Genomic DNA, 13,387 nt, shown 5'->3' with positions numbered 1-13,387 from the left:
GCAGTCTAGTCTCAGGTTCTTGATCCCCCAAGCAATGGGTAGTGAGTCAAATCAGATATTGCTTGGTTACTGCAACAAGCTTTGCGCCACCACTGCACTAGGATATCTTGCATGCAGGACACTATTGTAGATCAAAGGTTTTGTAGCTGGGTTTGTGTTTACATTTCTCCTCTGGTGATCTTCATAGTATCTTCCTGTATCAAAGACACTAGCACCTAGAGGAGAAGGTAGGCTCTAGGTAGGCACCAGTTGGAATTCTCCACATTCCGTGAGTCATATAAGTTTTGTCTTCAGCAATGAGGCCTTGCATCAGTTTGTAGAGAGCAACCAATAGTCTTGCCAATAGCCTGGGTTGTTTGGGGATTCCCATGGGACCCCTTTGGATATCATCTCAATTATATAAAACCTAATACCAGTACTGGAAACTTCATTTGGTGACAAGAAATGTCCAGTTGGGTCTCTGTTTCCCCCAGTATTTGGTGATTTCACTTAGATTACCTTTATATATATGTATATTTCAGGAAGTTTCTACTGTACTAGATTTCTATACTACTCCTCAAATGGCGCTTAATTTTAGCTGTCTCTCTAAGTATTCCCTCCCTCTCTCCACTTGATTCTCTGATTCCAGTCCTCTGCCATCCATCCATAGCTATCTATTCAATTTCCTTTCTTAGGGACATCTATCTGCCCCTGCCCCCAGCCAGTCCCTTACTTTATGCCTGACATCTGTGGTTATATCTTGGTTATCATTTACTTAACATCTAATATACACATATAAGCAAATACAAGCCATATTTCTTTCTGGGTCTGGGTTACCTCATTCAAGATGACTTTTTGTCTAGTTCCTCCATTTACCTTCGAGTTTCATTATTTATTTTTAATTGTGTAATTATACCACATTTTATCGATTCATCTGTTGAGGGACATCTAGGTTGCTTCCAAATTCTGGCTCTTATGAATATAATAGCAATAAAAATAGCAAGTATCTTTGTAGAAAGATGAAGCATCCTTTGGGTATATGCCCAAGAGTGGTATAGCTGGATCTTGAGGTAGAAAGATTGCCAACTTCCTGAGGAACTGCCGCACTGATTTCCATAGTGCTGTACAACTTTGCACTCCAACCAGCAACGTGTGGATGTTCCCCCTTATTCCACATTCTCACCAGAATGAGGCTCTCACTTATAGTATTGATCTTAGCCATTCTGATAGGCATAAAATGAAATCTCAAAATAGTTTTGATTTGCATTTCCCCGATGACCAAGGATGCTGGACATCTCTTTAAGTGTTTCTTAGTCATTTGAGATTCCTCTGTTGAAATTCTCTGTTTATATCTGTATCCCATTTTTTTCATTGGGTTATTTGTTTTCTTAATATCTAGTTTTTTGAGTTCTTTATATATTTTGGATATTAGCCCTCTATCAGATGTGTAGTTGATAGAAATCTTTTCTCATTCCATAGATGGCAGCTTTGTCTAAATGATGTCGTCCTTTCCCTTACAGAAGCAAAGGACATCATTAATTGTGGATCTTAATGCCTTTGCTAACAGTATACTGTTCATAAAGTCTTCTCTGAGTTCAAGTCTGTCCCCCACGTTCTTTTCTATGGGGTACAGTATATCTGGTTTTATGTTGAGATCTTTGATTCATTTAGAAATGAATTTTATGCAAGATGGTAGATATGAATAGCCATATAGCTATAGATAGATAGTTTGCATTCTTCTGCATGCACACATCCAGTTTGACCAGCACCATTTGCTGGAAATGCTTTCTTTTTTCCATTGTGTATTTTTTATAAAAAATCAGGTGTCTGTAGGTGTGGATTTATGTCTAGGTCTTCAATTTGATTCCATTGATCAGTGAGTCAGTTTTTTTGTCAATGCCGTGTGATTTTTATTACTCTGTCATGCAGCTGAAAATCTAGGGTAGGGATACCTCTAACAGTTCTTTTATTATTAAGGATTGTTTTAGATAGCCTAGATTTTTTGTGTGTTTCTATATGAAGCTGAAAATCATCCTTTCAAGATCTGTGATGGACTCTGTTGGAATTGTAATGGAATTATATTGAATCTTTTAATAAGATGGCCATTTTTACTGTATTAATCCTACCGATCCATGAGCATGGGAGATCTTTCCATCTTATGATAGCTTCATCATTCCTTACTTTAATATCTTTAGAGTTTTTATCATATAAGTCTATCACTTGCTTGGTTAGAGTTATGCCAAGATGTATTATTTGAGGCTATTGTGAAAGGTGTCATTTACCTGATTTCTCTCTATTTGTCATTTGTATATATGAGGGTTTCTGATTTTTGAGTGTTTTTTAATAAATTTTTATTTAAATTTAAAACAATCTCATTTTACATACCAATCCCAGTTCCCTTTCCCTCCTGTCTTCCCATGCTCCCCACCAACCCCCCCCCATGCCACCCCACATCCAATCCCCAGGGAGGGTGAGGCCTCCCATGAGGGATCTTCAATGTCTGTCACATCATTTGGGGCAGGACCTAGGCCCTCCCCAATGTATCTAGGCTGAGAGAGTATCCCTCTGTAGGGAATGAGCTCCCAAAGCCCATTTGTGCACTCAGAATAAATACTGGTTCCACTGCCAGAGGCCCCATAGACAGCCCAGGCCTCCTAACTAACAACCACGTCCAGGGGACCTGGTTTGGTCCTATGCTGGTTCCCTAGCTGTCAGACTGGGGTCTGTGAGCTCCCACTTGCTCAGGTCAGCTGTTTCTGTGGGTTTCCCCAGCATGGTCTTGACCCCTTTGCTCATCACTCCTCCCTCTCTATAACTGTATTCCAGGAGTCAGGTTCAGTGCTTGGCTTGTGTAAGCATGAGTTTTCTGACCCGGCAGGTCCCGAAGCCCTTCAGCCCCAAATAAACACACAGACTCTATATTAATTATGAAACTGTTGGCTGGTGGCTTGGGCTTTTTATTGGCTAGCTCTGTCTTAATTATTAACCCATAACTACTAATCTATATATTTCTACATGGTCTTAACTGAGAATGCCTAACTCGCATCTTCTCTTCCCAGGCTCACATGTTGACATCTGGTAGCTCCCCCCTATCCTTCCTGCCTGGCCACTAGCCAACAGTACTTTATTCATCAACTAATAAGACAAACATATATACAGAAAGACAACTCTCATCAGCTTTGAATCTCTACTTCTGCTTCCATCAGCTACTGGATGAAGGCTCTATGATATCATATAAAATAGTCATCAATCTCATTATATGGGAAGGGCATTTAAGGTAGCCTCTCCACTATTACTTAGATTCTTAGTTGGAGTCTATAGTAGGAAATTACCAATACGGAGTCAGGGAGAAATATAAGGGTATTTAATAGGGAAAAGCCTTACTTACAGAGCGAACCAGCCAGCCGGTGGTAGTCTGTACAGCAAGAAGCAAAGAGAAACCGAAACCGAAAATGCAGTCCCCCTACTCACTCTGACCACGCCCTCACAAGCCCTCAGGTACTCCTGTAGCCAGCCCCTAAGAAGGCGTGGCTACAGCTTCCCCTACAATTCCCCTTTTAGTCTAAAAGAGGATTAAAACTTAACAGTATAAAGGTAAAATATAAGAAGATAACTATCTATTTTAACTAAACCCTAAAGTCATCTGAAAGAGGTGTCCAAGCCTGAACACCTCCTTCCAAACCGAACCATAAACAATAGGAAGCTATTCCTAACAAGGTATATACACTATCCTAAGTGACAACAATGGGGAAAGGGATATTTCCCTAATGCCAGATTGCTCTTTAAACCTATAATGGCTCCCTCTATTAAGGTATCTCTTTTCTTGCTCTCTTTCTCTATTATTCCCCCAACTCCATCTTCCTGATCCCTCATGTTCTCCCCTCCTCTTTCTCTAGCCTCCCTCCCCCTCCCCCACCATGCTTCCAATTTGCTCAGGAGATCTTGTCCCTTTCCACTTCTCCAAGGGACCATGTATGTCTCTCTTAGGTGCCTCCTTGTTTCCCAGTTTCTCTGAGGTTGTGGATTGTAGGCTGGTTATCCTTTGCTCTATGTCTAATATCCACTTATGAGTGAGTACATACCATGTTTGTCTTCTTGTGTCTGGGTTACCTCACTCAGGAGAGTTAATTTTGTATCCAGTTATGTTGCTGAAGTGTTTATCAGCTGCAGGAGTTTTTCAGGGGAATCTTTAGGGTCAGTTAAGTATACTATCATATCATCTGCAAATCAAGATACTTTGATTTCTCCCCTTCCTATTTGTATCCCAATGACCGTCTTCATTTGTCTTATTGTTCTAGCGAAGACTTCACATACTATTTTGAAAAGATTGGGAGAGAGTGGACAGCCTTATCTTGTTACTGATTTTAGTGGAATTGCTTGGAGTTTCTCTCCATTTAAGTTGATGTTGGCTGTGGGCTTGCTGTAAACTGCTTTTATTGTGTTGAGATATGTCCCTTGTAGCCCTGACCTCGATAAGACCTTTGTCATGAAAGGGTATCAGATTTGGTCAAAGGCTTTTCTACATCTAGTGAAATTATCATGTACTTGTTGTCTTTCAATTTGTTTATATGATGGGTTACATTTATCAATTATATATGTTGAACCATCACTGAATCTCTGGGATGAAGCTTACTTGATCATGGAGAATGACCTTTTTGATGTGTTGTTGGATCCTATTTGCATGTATTTTATTGAGAGTTTTTACATCTGTGTTCATAATGGAAATTATTCTGTGATTTTCTTTCTTTGTTGGGTATTTATGTAGTTTGACTATCAAGATAATTGTGGGTTTGTAAAACAAATTGTGCAGTGTTCCTTCTGTTTCTATTTTGTGGAATAATTTGAGGAGTGTTGGCATTAGTTTTCTTTGGAAAGTCTGATAGAATGCTGCATTAAAACCATGACCCTGGGCTTTCTTTGGTTGAGAGACTTTTAGTGACTGCTTCTATTCAGTAGGGGCTATATGTCAGTTTAAATTGCTTATCTGACCTTGATTTAACTTTCGTAAGTAGTATGTATCAAGAAAATAATCCATTTCTTTTAGATTTTCCAATTTTGTAGAGTATAGGTTTTTAAAGTATGTCCTTAGGATTCTCTGGATTTCTTTGATGTCGTTATGCCCCCCTTTCATCTCTAATTTGAATTAAATTATTAATTTGAATATTCTCTCTTCACCTTTTAGTTAATTTGTATAATGGTTTATCAATCTTATTGATTTTTCTCAAAGAACCAACTCTTTTTTCATTGATACTTTTCACTGGTTTTGTTTTTGTTTTTCTATTTTATTGATTTCAACTCTGAGTTTGATTATTTCTTGCCATCTACTCCTTTGGGGTGTTGTGTCTTCTTTTTGTTCTAGAGCTTTCAAGTGTGCTATTAAGTTACTAGTATGGGATTTCTCCAAGTTTTTATATGGGTATTTAGTGTTATGAATTTGCTATTATGTCCCGTAAGTTTGGGTATATCGTGAATTCATGTTCATTCAATTCTAGAAAGTTTTGTTATTTCTTTCTTGATTTCTGTCTTGAGCCATTTTTCATGTAGTAGTGAGTTGTTGAGCTTCCATGAGTTTGTAAGCTTCATGTTATGTATGTTCTTGATACTCATCTTTAATCTGTGGTGGTCACATAGAACACAGGATGTTATTTCAATTTTTTTGTATCTGTTAAAGCTTACTTTGTGGTCCCGGTGTGTGGTATATTTTTGAGAAAGTCCCTTAGGTACTGAGAAGGTACATTCGTATCTGTCAGGCCCATTTGGTTTACGTCTGTTAGCTCTAATGTTTCTCTGTTGAGCTTTTGTTTGGATAACCTGTCTATTGGCAAGAGTGAAGTATTGAAGTTTCTCACTATCAGTGTGTGAGGGTCAATATGTGATTTAAGTTGTAGATGTGTTTCTTTTATGAACTTCGGTGCCCTTGTGTTTGGGGCAAAGATGTTAAGAATTGCAATGTCCACTTGGTGGAGTTTTCCTTGGATGAGTATGAAGTATCCTTCGATAACTCTTCTGATTGGTTTTGTTTGAAGTCTATTTTTTTAGAGTTTAAAGTGGCTACACAGCTTGTTTCTTAGATCCATTTGCTTGGAATATCTTTCCAAACCTTTACCCTAAGTTGATGTCTGTCCTTGCTGTTAACGTGTGTTTCTTATATGCAGCAGAAGGGTGGGGTCAATCCTGTCTTCACATTCATTCTGTTACCCTGTGTCTTTTTATCAGGGAATTGAGACCTTTGATATTGAAAGATAGCAATGGCCAATGATTATTGATTCCTGTTATTTTGGTGGTGATGGTGGTAGTGGTATGCATGTTTTGAGAAAGAGAGAGAGAGAGAGAGAGAGAGAGAGAGAGAGAGAGAGAGAGAGCATTCTTTAGATTTAGAGAGAGAGAGAGAGAGAGAGAGAGAGAGAGAGAGAGAGCATTCTTTAGATTTTTCTGACCTGGGATTATTTATTCTCTGTTTTTTTGGATGTAGCTAACCTTGTTAGATTGGATTTACCTTCTAGCACCTTCTGTAGGGCTGGATTTATATATAGATATTGATTAAAATTGCTTTTGTTTCTCCATCTATAGTGATTGAAAATTTTATTGGGTATAGTAGTCTGGGCTGGCATCAGTGGTTTCTTAGAGTCTGCAGCACATCTGTTCAGGCCCTTCTGGCTTTTAGTCTTCATTGAGAAGTCGGGTGTTATTCTTATAGGTCTGTCTTTATATGTTGGTCTTTCTCTCATGCAGTTTTTAATATTCTTTCTTTGTTCTGTAAGTTTAGTGATTTGATTATTGTTTGCTGAGGGGACTTTCTTTTCTGGTCATTCTATTCAATGTTCTGATTACTTGTACCTTGATAAAGAAGGCATCTTATTCGTTGAGTTAAGGAAATTTTCTTCTATTGTTTTGTTTAAAAATGTTTTCTGCCCTTTTGACCTGAGTTTCTTCTCCTTCCTCTATTTCTATTATTCTTAGATTTAGATTTTCCATAGAGTCCCAGATTTCCTAGATGTTTTGTGCCAGAAATGTTTGATTTAGCATTTTCTTTGGTTGAGCTATCCATTCTATTGTGTCTTCAAGGCCTCAGATCTCTCTTCTATCTATTCTGTTGGTGAGGCTTTGCCTCCTGAGATTTTCTGTTTGAATTCCTAAATTTTTCATCTCCAGATTTCCCTTTGTTTATGTTTTCTTTATTGATTCTATTTCCACTTTCAGGTCATAAATGGTTTTCTTCTTTCCTTCCACTGTTTGTGTTTTCATAGATTTCTTTGAGTTATTTATTCATTTCCAATTTAAGGAACTCTATTATATTCATAAAGGTTATTTTAAGGTCTTTGTCTCATATTTCAGTTGTGTTGCAATACTCAGGTTCTAATGTGGTAAGGTTTCTGGCCATTAGTGAAGATTACTCTCCTGGCTGTTATAGACTGTGCTTTTTCACTGGAGTCTAGGCTTCTGAGTTGGGAAAGATTTTAATTCTAGGTGTTGATATTTGGTCTTGTCTTTATTGGGTGTGTGTTTTATTCCTTGGTTTCTCTTGCCCTGTCTTGTCCTTAGGAGAAGGTAATAGCTGTTTTTTGTCTGTTAGGTGTGTCCACTGAAAGTTCTGTGTAAAGTGTGTTTCTAGGTATTGAGAGCTGACACTTAGGAATGGGGATGGGCTCGGAAAGTCAAAGTCTTAGGCTACACTGGAGAGAAGAAAGCAGGGTGTCTCTCTGGGATCTGCTTTGCCCCCTGGGAATGGGGCATGAGGAGAGGCCTCAGCAGATAGTCCACTATAGAGCTGAGAACGATAAGGGGCATTGGATATGGAGGGGAGGAGGGGGACTGAAGATCTGAAGTTTACCTACCTGCTTAGCTGGCCTACTTGCTCCCCTATCAGGCTTGGCTGGCAGGTTACCAGCACTTGGGAGGCAGAGACAGGTCGATCTCTGTAAGTTTGAGGCCAGCCTGATCTACAGAGCTAGTTCCAGGACAGTGAAAGCTGTTAAGCTGTTACACAGTGAAACCCTGTCTCAAAACCAAAAATAACAACAAAAATCAATCAAACAAACAAAATACACAGTAACAGAATATTTGCTGACTTCTGTTTGTGGCCTGAGTATATATACAGACATAATTTCAGTAAGTCAATCCCAAAGACAAAGTGATCAGAGAGTCAATATCAGTTTCTGTAGTTTCAGGTAGTACTTCTGAGCGTTTGGTGCCTGAGGATGAAATTCTGACTGCCATAAACAGCAAGCCACTACAGAAACCAAATCTGTCCTTGAGTAAGACCCATCCAGCCAACACCTGTGCAGTGTCAGCTGAAGAACAGAAGGTCCTGAAGTCCCTCCGTCACCTCAATCAAAGGTTATACTGTAAGTTTGGGGGCACACCTTCTGTAAGACAGGAACATGCTGTTCATAAGCTTATGTCAAATCCTTATTTAATTTAAAACTTTGAAGTAAAAACACAAAATATATCTAGTTATCACCTTAATAAATCATCTAAAAATTGAGAATATTATTAATACTTTAGATAATTGCAGATACACCATGTCTTTTATAGTGCTACCAACTTCTATACTTTATTCTGTTTTAGAAGTATCTGAACATAAGCTGGGCATGGTGGTACAAACCTTTAATTCCAACACTTGGGAGGCAGAGGCAGGCAGATCTCTGTGGTTGAGGCCAGCCGGGTCTACAAAGCAAGTTCCAGGACAGCCAGGGCTACATAGAGAAATCCTGTCTTTAAAAAAAAAGAAGAAGAAGAAAAATATGAACATACTACTTGTGTTTTAACAATAAACAAACGAGGTATCTACGCTGACCATCATAAAAATAACTTTATCAAGTATTTTTTAATTCTCAACTTTGAATACACATAGAATTTTTAAAACTAAGTGTGTGTGGGCATGGAGAAATACCTGTAATATCAGAACATGAGTGGCTAAGACAAGAGGAGCAAAGGAAGCTAAAGACCAGCCTGAGTGGCCTATCAAGCCCCAGACCAGCTCGATAAAAATCCTGTCTTTAAGGGAAAAAAATTAAAAGTATTTTTTAACTAGGAAAGTAAGGATAGAGATACAGCAAACTTTCAAGCTAAAGATGTTTGATTAGTGGAATAATTAGAAGGGAACAATACCTGGTAGTTTCAGAAAAGATACTCCACAATTAAGTTGAACCACCAAAAAAATCCATGCCTTTCAACCACAAAAAGTGGGGAGGTTTTTAAGAAACCAAAACTTTACCTTTCTTCAACTTCAGTATTGAGCAGCCAACATAAGGGAGAAAACATCTCTGGTGCTCTAGAAATGGAGCCTAGTGTGCACCTCATACTAATTATAGCCCATGCTCATAGTACCAGCATGGTCTATAAATCCTGAAGCACAGGACGTAATTGAAAATGATCTCAAACTCCTAACACCTCCAGAATAATAGAGGAAACGTATATTAATATCCCTTTTGATACTAATTGCGATGTGGCCAATATTCGAGTTTTCAAAGAATGATCACAAATGTGATCTAAAGAAAATGAATAGTCAATAATCACCAAAAACTAATCCATAAAGAAAAAATCCATTAAAAATTCAAAAGAGGGATTGAGAGATGGCTCAGAGGTTGAGAGCATTGGCTGCTCTTCCAGAGGTCTTGAATTCAATTCCCAGCAACCACATGGTGGCTCACAACCATCCATAATGAGATCTGATGCCCTCTTCTGGTATGCAGATAGAATACTTGTATATATAAAATAATTAAATATCTTTCAAAGAAAATCAAAAGATATCACAATACATACTAAATAGACCCCAGACACAAAAAAAAACTAAAAAATAACTATGTTTATATATTTTAAATAATGAGAAATATGTTTCAAACTCCAGTAAGGAAATGTACAATATAAAATGACTTTGCCTGTTTGGAAATTACAAATCCTATGAGTAAATAAATTTAAAATTCAGCTCATTATTTATAAACAACAGATTATAGACATCTGAAGAGAGAATTAATAAACTAGAATATAAATCAGAAAAGCCTGTCCAGAATAAGGTACAAAGAGGTGAGAAGTAGCAAACGAGAGCTTAAATGACGAAGCTGTAAGACCTGAGACTGGTTGGGGATCACGACTCTCCAATTTAATGAGTACTACTAGCATGTAGAGTGAAAAGCGCATTTCAAAATAAGTAAAAAGAAATTCTTGGGGACTGGAGAGATGCTTCAGTGGTTAAGATCACTGGCTGCTCTTCCAGAGAACCTGGGGTTCAAATCCCAGCACCCACATGGCAGCTCACAACTGTGTGTAACCTCAGTTCCAGGGGATCCAACACCCTCACACAGACATACATGCAGGCAAAACACAAGTACACATAAAATTAATTTTTAAAAAGTGTGAGAGGGGTCCTGAGTTCAAGCCCCAGCACAGGAAGTGGGGGAAGCTGGTTACATAAGACTGGCTATCTGGCCTGGAACTCACTATGTAGACCAGATTAGCCTCAAACTCATAGAGACCTGTGTGCCTCTGCATTCTGACTATTGTCATTAAAGGCATGAGCTACCACAACCACCAATTTTTTTTTTTTACTTAAAAAGAATAAAACAAAAGGAAATATGACATTGGAATGAAGATTGTTTTATAAAATCCCCCTTACCAGCTTCAGCTTTTTATAATTGTTCTTAATTAAATTGCTTTCTTTTTTGGACCTATTTGCAAATAAGGACTATTTCTGGAGTCAGTAGGAAAAGAGTGTCATATTCAATTTTGAATATTTTGACACATTGAAATTTTGTTGCTAATTCTTTAGTGATTCTCTTTATATACATAACTATTTTTGTATCATGGTATGATTTTTCAGATGTACAAGAAGCCATTTACAAAAACCCATCCATCAAAAATACTTTACAGTTAATACCACTTCTGGTAAGTATTTGCTAAGTTCCTCCTTTGGTTGTTTCATGCAGACATTACTGAGGTAAAGACATTCGCAGGGGGCTGGAGAGATAGTTCAACAGTTAAGAGCACTTGTTTTTGCCAAGGACCAGTCATCAGTAACGCTAGTTCCTGGGGATCAGATGCCCTCTTCTGACCTCACGGGACCCAGTTACACATGGTGTACATATGCATGTGCAGGCAGAACAGTCATTCACACAGAATAAAACACACAAGTCTTTTCTAATGTGAGAACCTTGTGAGGTTTTGAGAGGAGAGGATAAAGGCTGAGTGCCCTGAGTCCCGGGATCTTGACAAGACAGAGGAAGGTTGTTCCCGCTCTCTCATCCAGTAGTCCTTCCCTGAGAAGCAGGGTTTGCACAGTGCACCCCAGGCACACAGGTTTGGAGCATCCTTGTTGGCAAGCACTTGTTTCATACTAGCTTGGGATTTCCCTAAATTTTTTGTTACCTAATATTACCTAATTTGGTAATATTTCCAGTGATACTTTTTCTTCCTGACAAAAATGTATTGAGTTCAAAATTTGCAAATTTTAAGTATCTTTACTTTGATTTGTGTATTATGAGACATTGTTTAATTCAAATTTTAAGTACTTTTTTCTTCAAAGGACATCAGAATCTATGGAGAAATGTCAATTAGTGACCTAGAAGATCAAATCTATGACACAGATTTCAGTGAGCTGTGAAAAACAGTTTTATCATGATGGGAACTAACCCACTAATGATGGGTAACCATCTAGCTACATTTGGTCCAAATGCTGGCTTAGTGAATTTTTCTTCTTTCATTTTCCAAGACAGGGTTACTGTGTAGTCCTAGCTGTCCTAAAACTCACTCTGTAGACCAGGCTGGCCTTGAACTCACAGAGATCGGCCTGCCTCTGCCTCCCTAGAGCTGGGATTAAAGCCATGCACCACTACCATGTGACTTGAAACAAAATAAATTTAATGAATTTTTAAGAAACAACTTTATCTTCGGTCTAAAATATATGTTAAACATTCCTAGGGTCTTACATGACTTCTAAGTGTTTTTGTTAAAATAAAAAAGGAAGAAGACAAAAACTATTATATACACACATATACTATATACACAACAGATGGCGTAAGTCCCTCTGCATATTTTGTGGGTTTTGAGACAGGGCATCATGTAGTTAGCCTTGAAGTCTGGATCCTCCTGCCTCTCACCTCTCACTTGCTGAGGTTACAAGGTGTAGCACCCCTGGATTTAGAAAGCTGCTGTCAAGGATCTGGAGACAGTGGTGGCTCTGTGAGTAAAGTGCTTGCTGTACAAGCATAGGGACATGAGTTCAGATCCCAGCCCACATAAAAACAGCATAGTCTGTGGCCCTACCCTTAGGAGTGGACACAGGTCAATCTCAGGGCTCTGCTGCCCAGTAAGTCGGCCAAAATGGTGATCCTCAGGTTCAGTGAAGGGACCCTGTCTCAAAAACAGAAATAATAAAATAAGTGGGAGGAGAAAAAAATGGCTGAATTCAACCTCTGAGCTCCAGGTGCACATAGACAAGTACACCTGCCCATGCACAACCACAACCATGCACATGCTCAACAGACACCCCTTTGAAGCACGCTACCAAAGGCAACACATTAAGATTGTGAGTTATTACAGAGAGCAGGCACAGCATTGTTGACACTGATCTATGTAGTCTTCTTAAAAGTCATAATCTGGAGGGAGAATGACCTATTAACATCTGTGGATCTGACAATATGAGAACCCTCTAAACTCTCTTACAGAACAGCCAGCCAAGGACCAGGTTCTCTCCTGATACTGGATCCAGAGTGCAGAAAAAATACTGATCAACTGTGACAGTCACTATTTAGTGGAATCATTATTTTTGAGAATCCTGTAAATAAATTCTGTATTTCTGCATTTATTAATGATTTAAAATATTAGACTTTATAAAAGCAAATCATAATGTAAGTAATGGAAATGAATTTACTAGCTTATATTTATGCTACAAATTATACTTTATTATGTATTTTCTTGATACATTTTTAATGAATGAAATACTTCATTGTTTTCAATAAGCATGCTAATGAATATAAATTTTCTCTATTTAAAAGTGAAAGAGGCTATTTTATTATTCAAATTATGTATTAGGTATGATAGTGAAGCTTTGTTTTCTGAAATTACTAATTCTAATAAATTTTTGTACAAGTATCGAAGAAGCATATGATTGATAACATCCCCCATAAATAATAAAGCTATTTGTCTAAGACTTTGTAAGATCTCTGCCTTTTGTGTTACCAGGAGGTTGAGTTACTAGCTTGCACGGTCAGTAATTAATATCATTTTAATTCATGAGTCATTTGAATATCAAAAAATAAAAAAACTGACAACATTTTAAAAATTCTTAGTAAGAGCTAGAAAAATGGCTTGGCATTTAAGAGTGCTTGCTGTTCTTTCGGAGGACTGGAGTGTGATTCCCAGGAGCCACTTTTGGTGACTCATAACAATTAGTAACCAACTTGAGTTCCTA

The 13,387-nt window shown here is 38.0% G+C and overlaps 1 protein-coding gene across 4 annotated transcripts in view; it reads left to right on the top strand.

The window, feature by feature from the left end:
• The window catches only part of Cep126 (centrosomal protein 126), a 71,917-nt gene extending 58,791 nt beyond the window's left edge, over positions 1 to 13,126 (top strand). For 2 of the 4 annotated variants that reach the window (XM_027415158.2, XM_035443443.1), the window contains 3 exons: positions 8,142 to 8,324; positions 10,799 to 10,863; positions 12,642 to 13,126. In XM_027415158.2, coding sequence (XP_027270959.1) covers positions 8,142 to 8,324; positions 10,799 to 10,863; positions 12,642 to 12,704 — 311 coding nt within the window. In that variant the 3' untranslated portion in view covers positions 12,705 to 13,126. Of the gene's footprint in view, positions 1 to 8,141; positions 8,325 to 10,798; positions 10,864 to 12,641 lie in introns of those variants that run through there. The other 2 variants (XM_027415159.2, XM_027415160.2) reach the window with 2 other exon arrangements.
• The last annotated feature ends 261 nt before the right edge of the window (positions 13,127 to 13,387 follow it).

This window comes from Cricetulus griseus, chromosome 4 (assembly GCF_003668045.3).
Source record: "Cricetulus griseus strain 17A/GY chromosome 4, alternate assembly CriGri-PICRH-1.0, whole genome shotgun sequence".
In the NCBI taxonomy this organism is placed as follows: domain Eukaryota; kingdom Metazoa; phylum Chordata; class Mammalia; order Rodentia; family Cricetidae; genus Cricetulus; species Cricetulus griseus.
The sequence above is the reverse complement of the archived record's forward strand: the minus strand, read 5'-3'. Positions and strand labels throughout refer to the sequence as shown.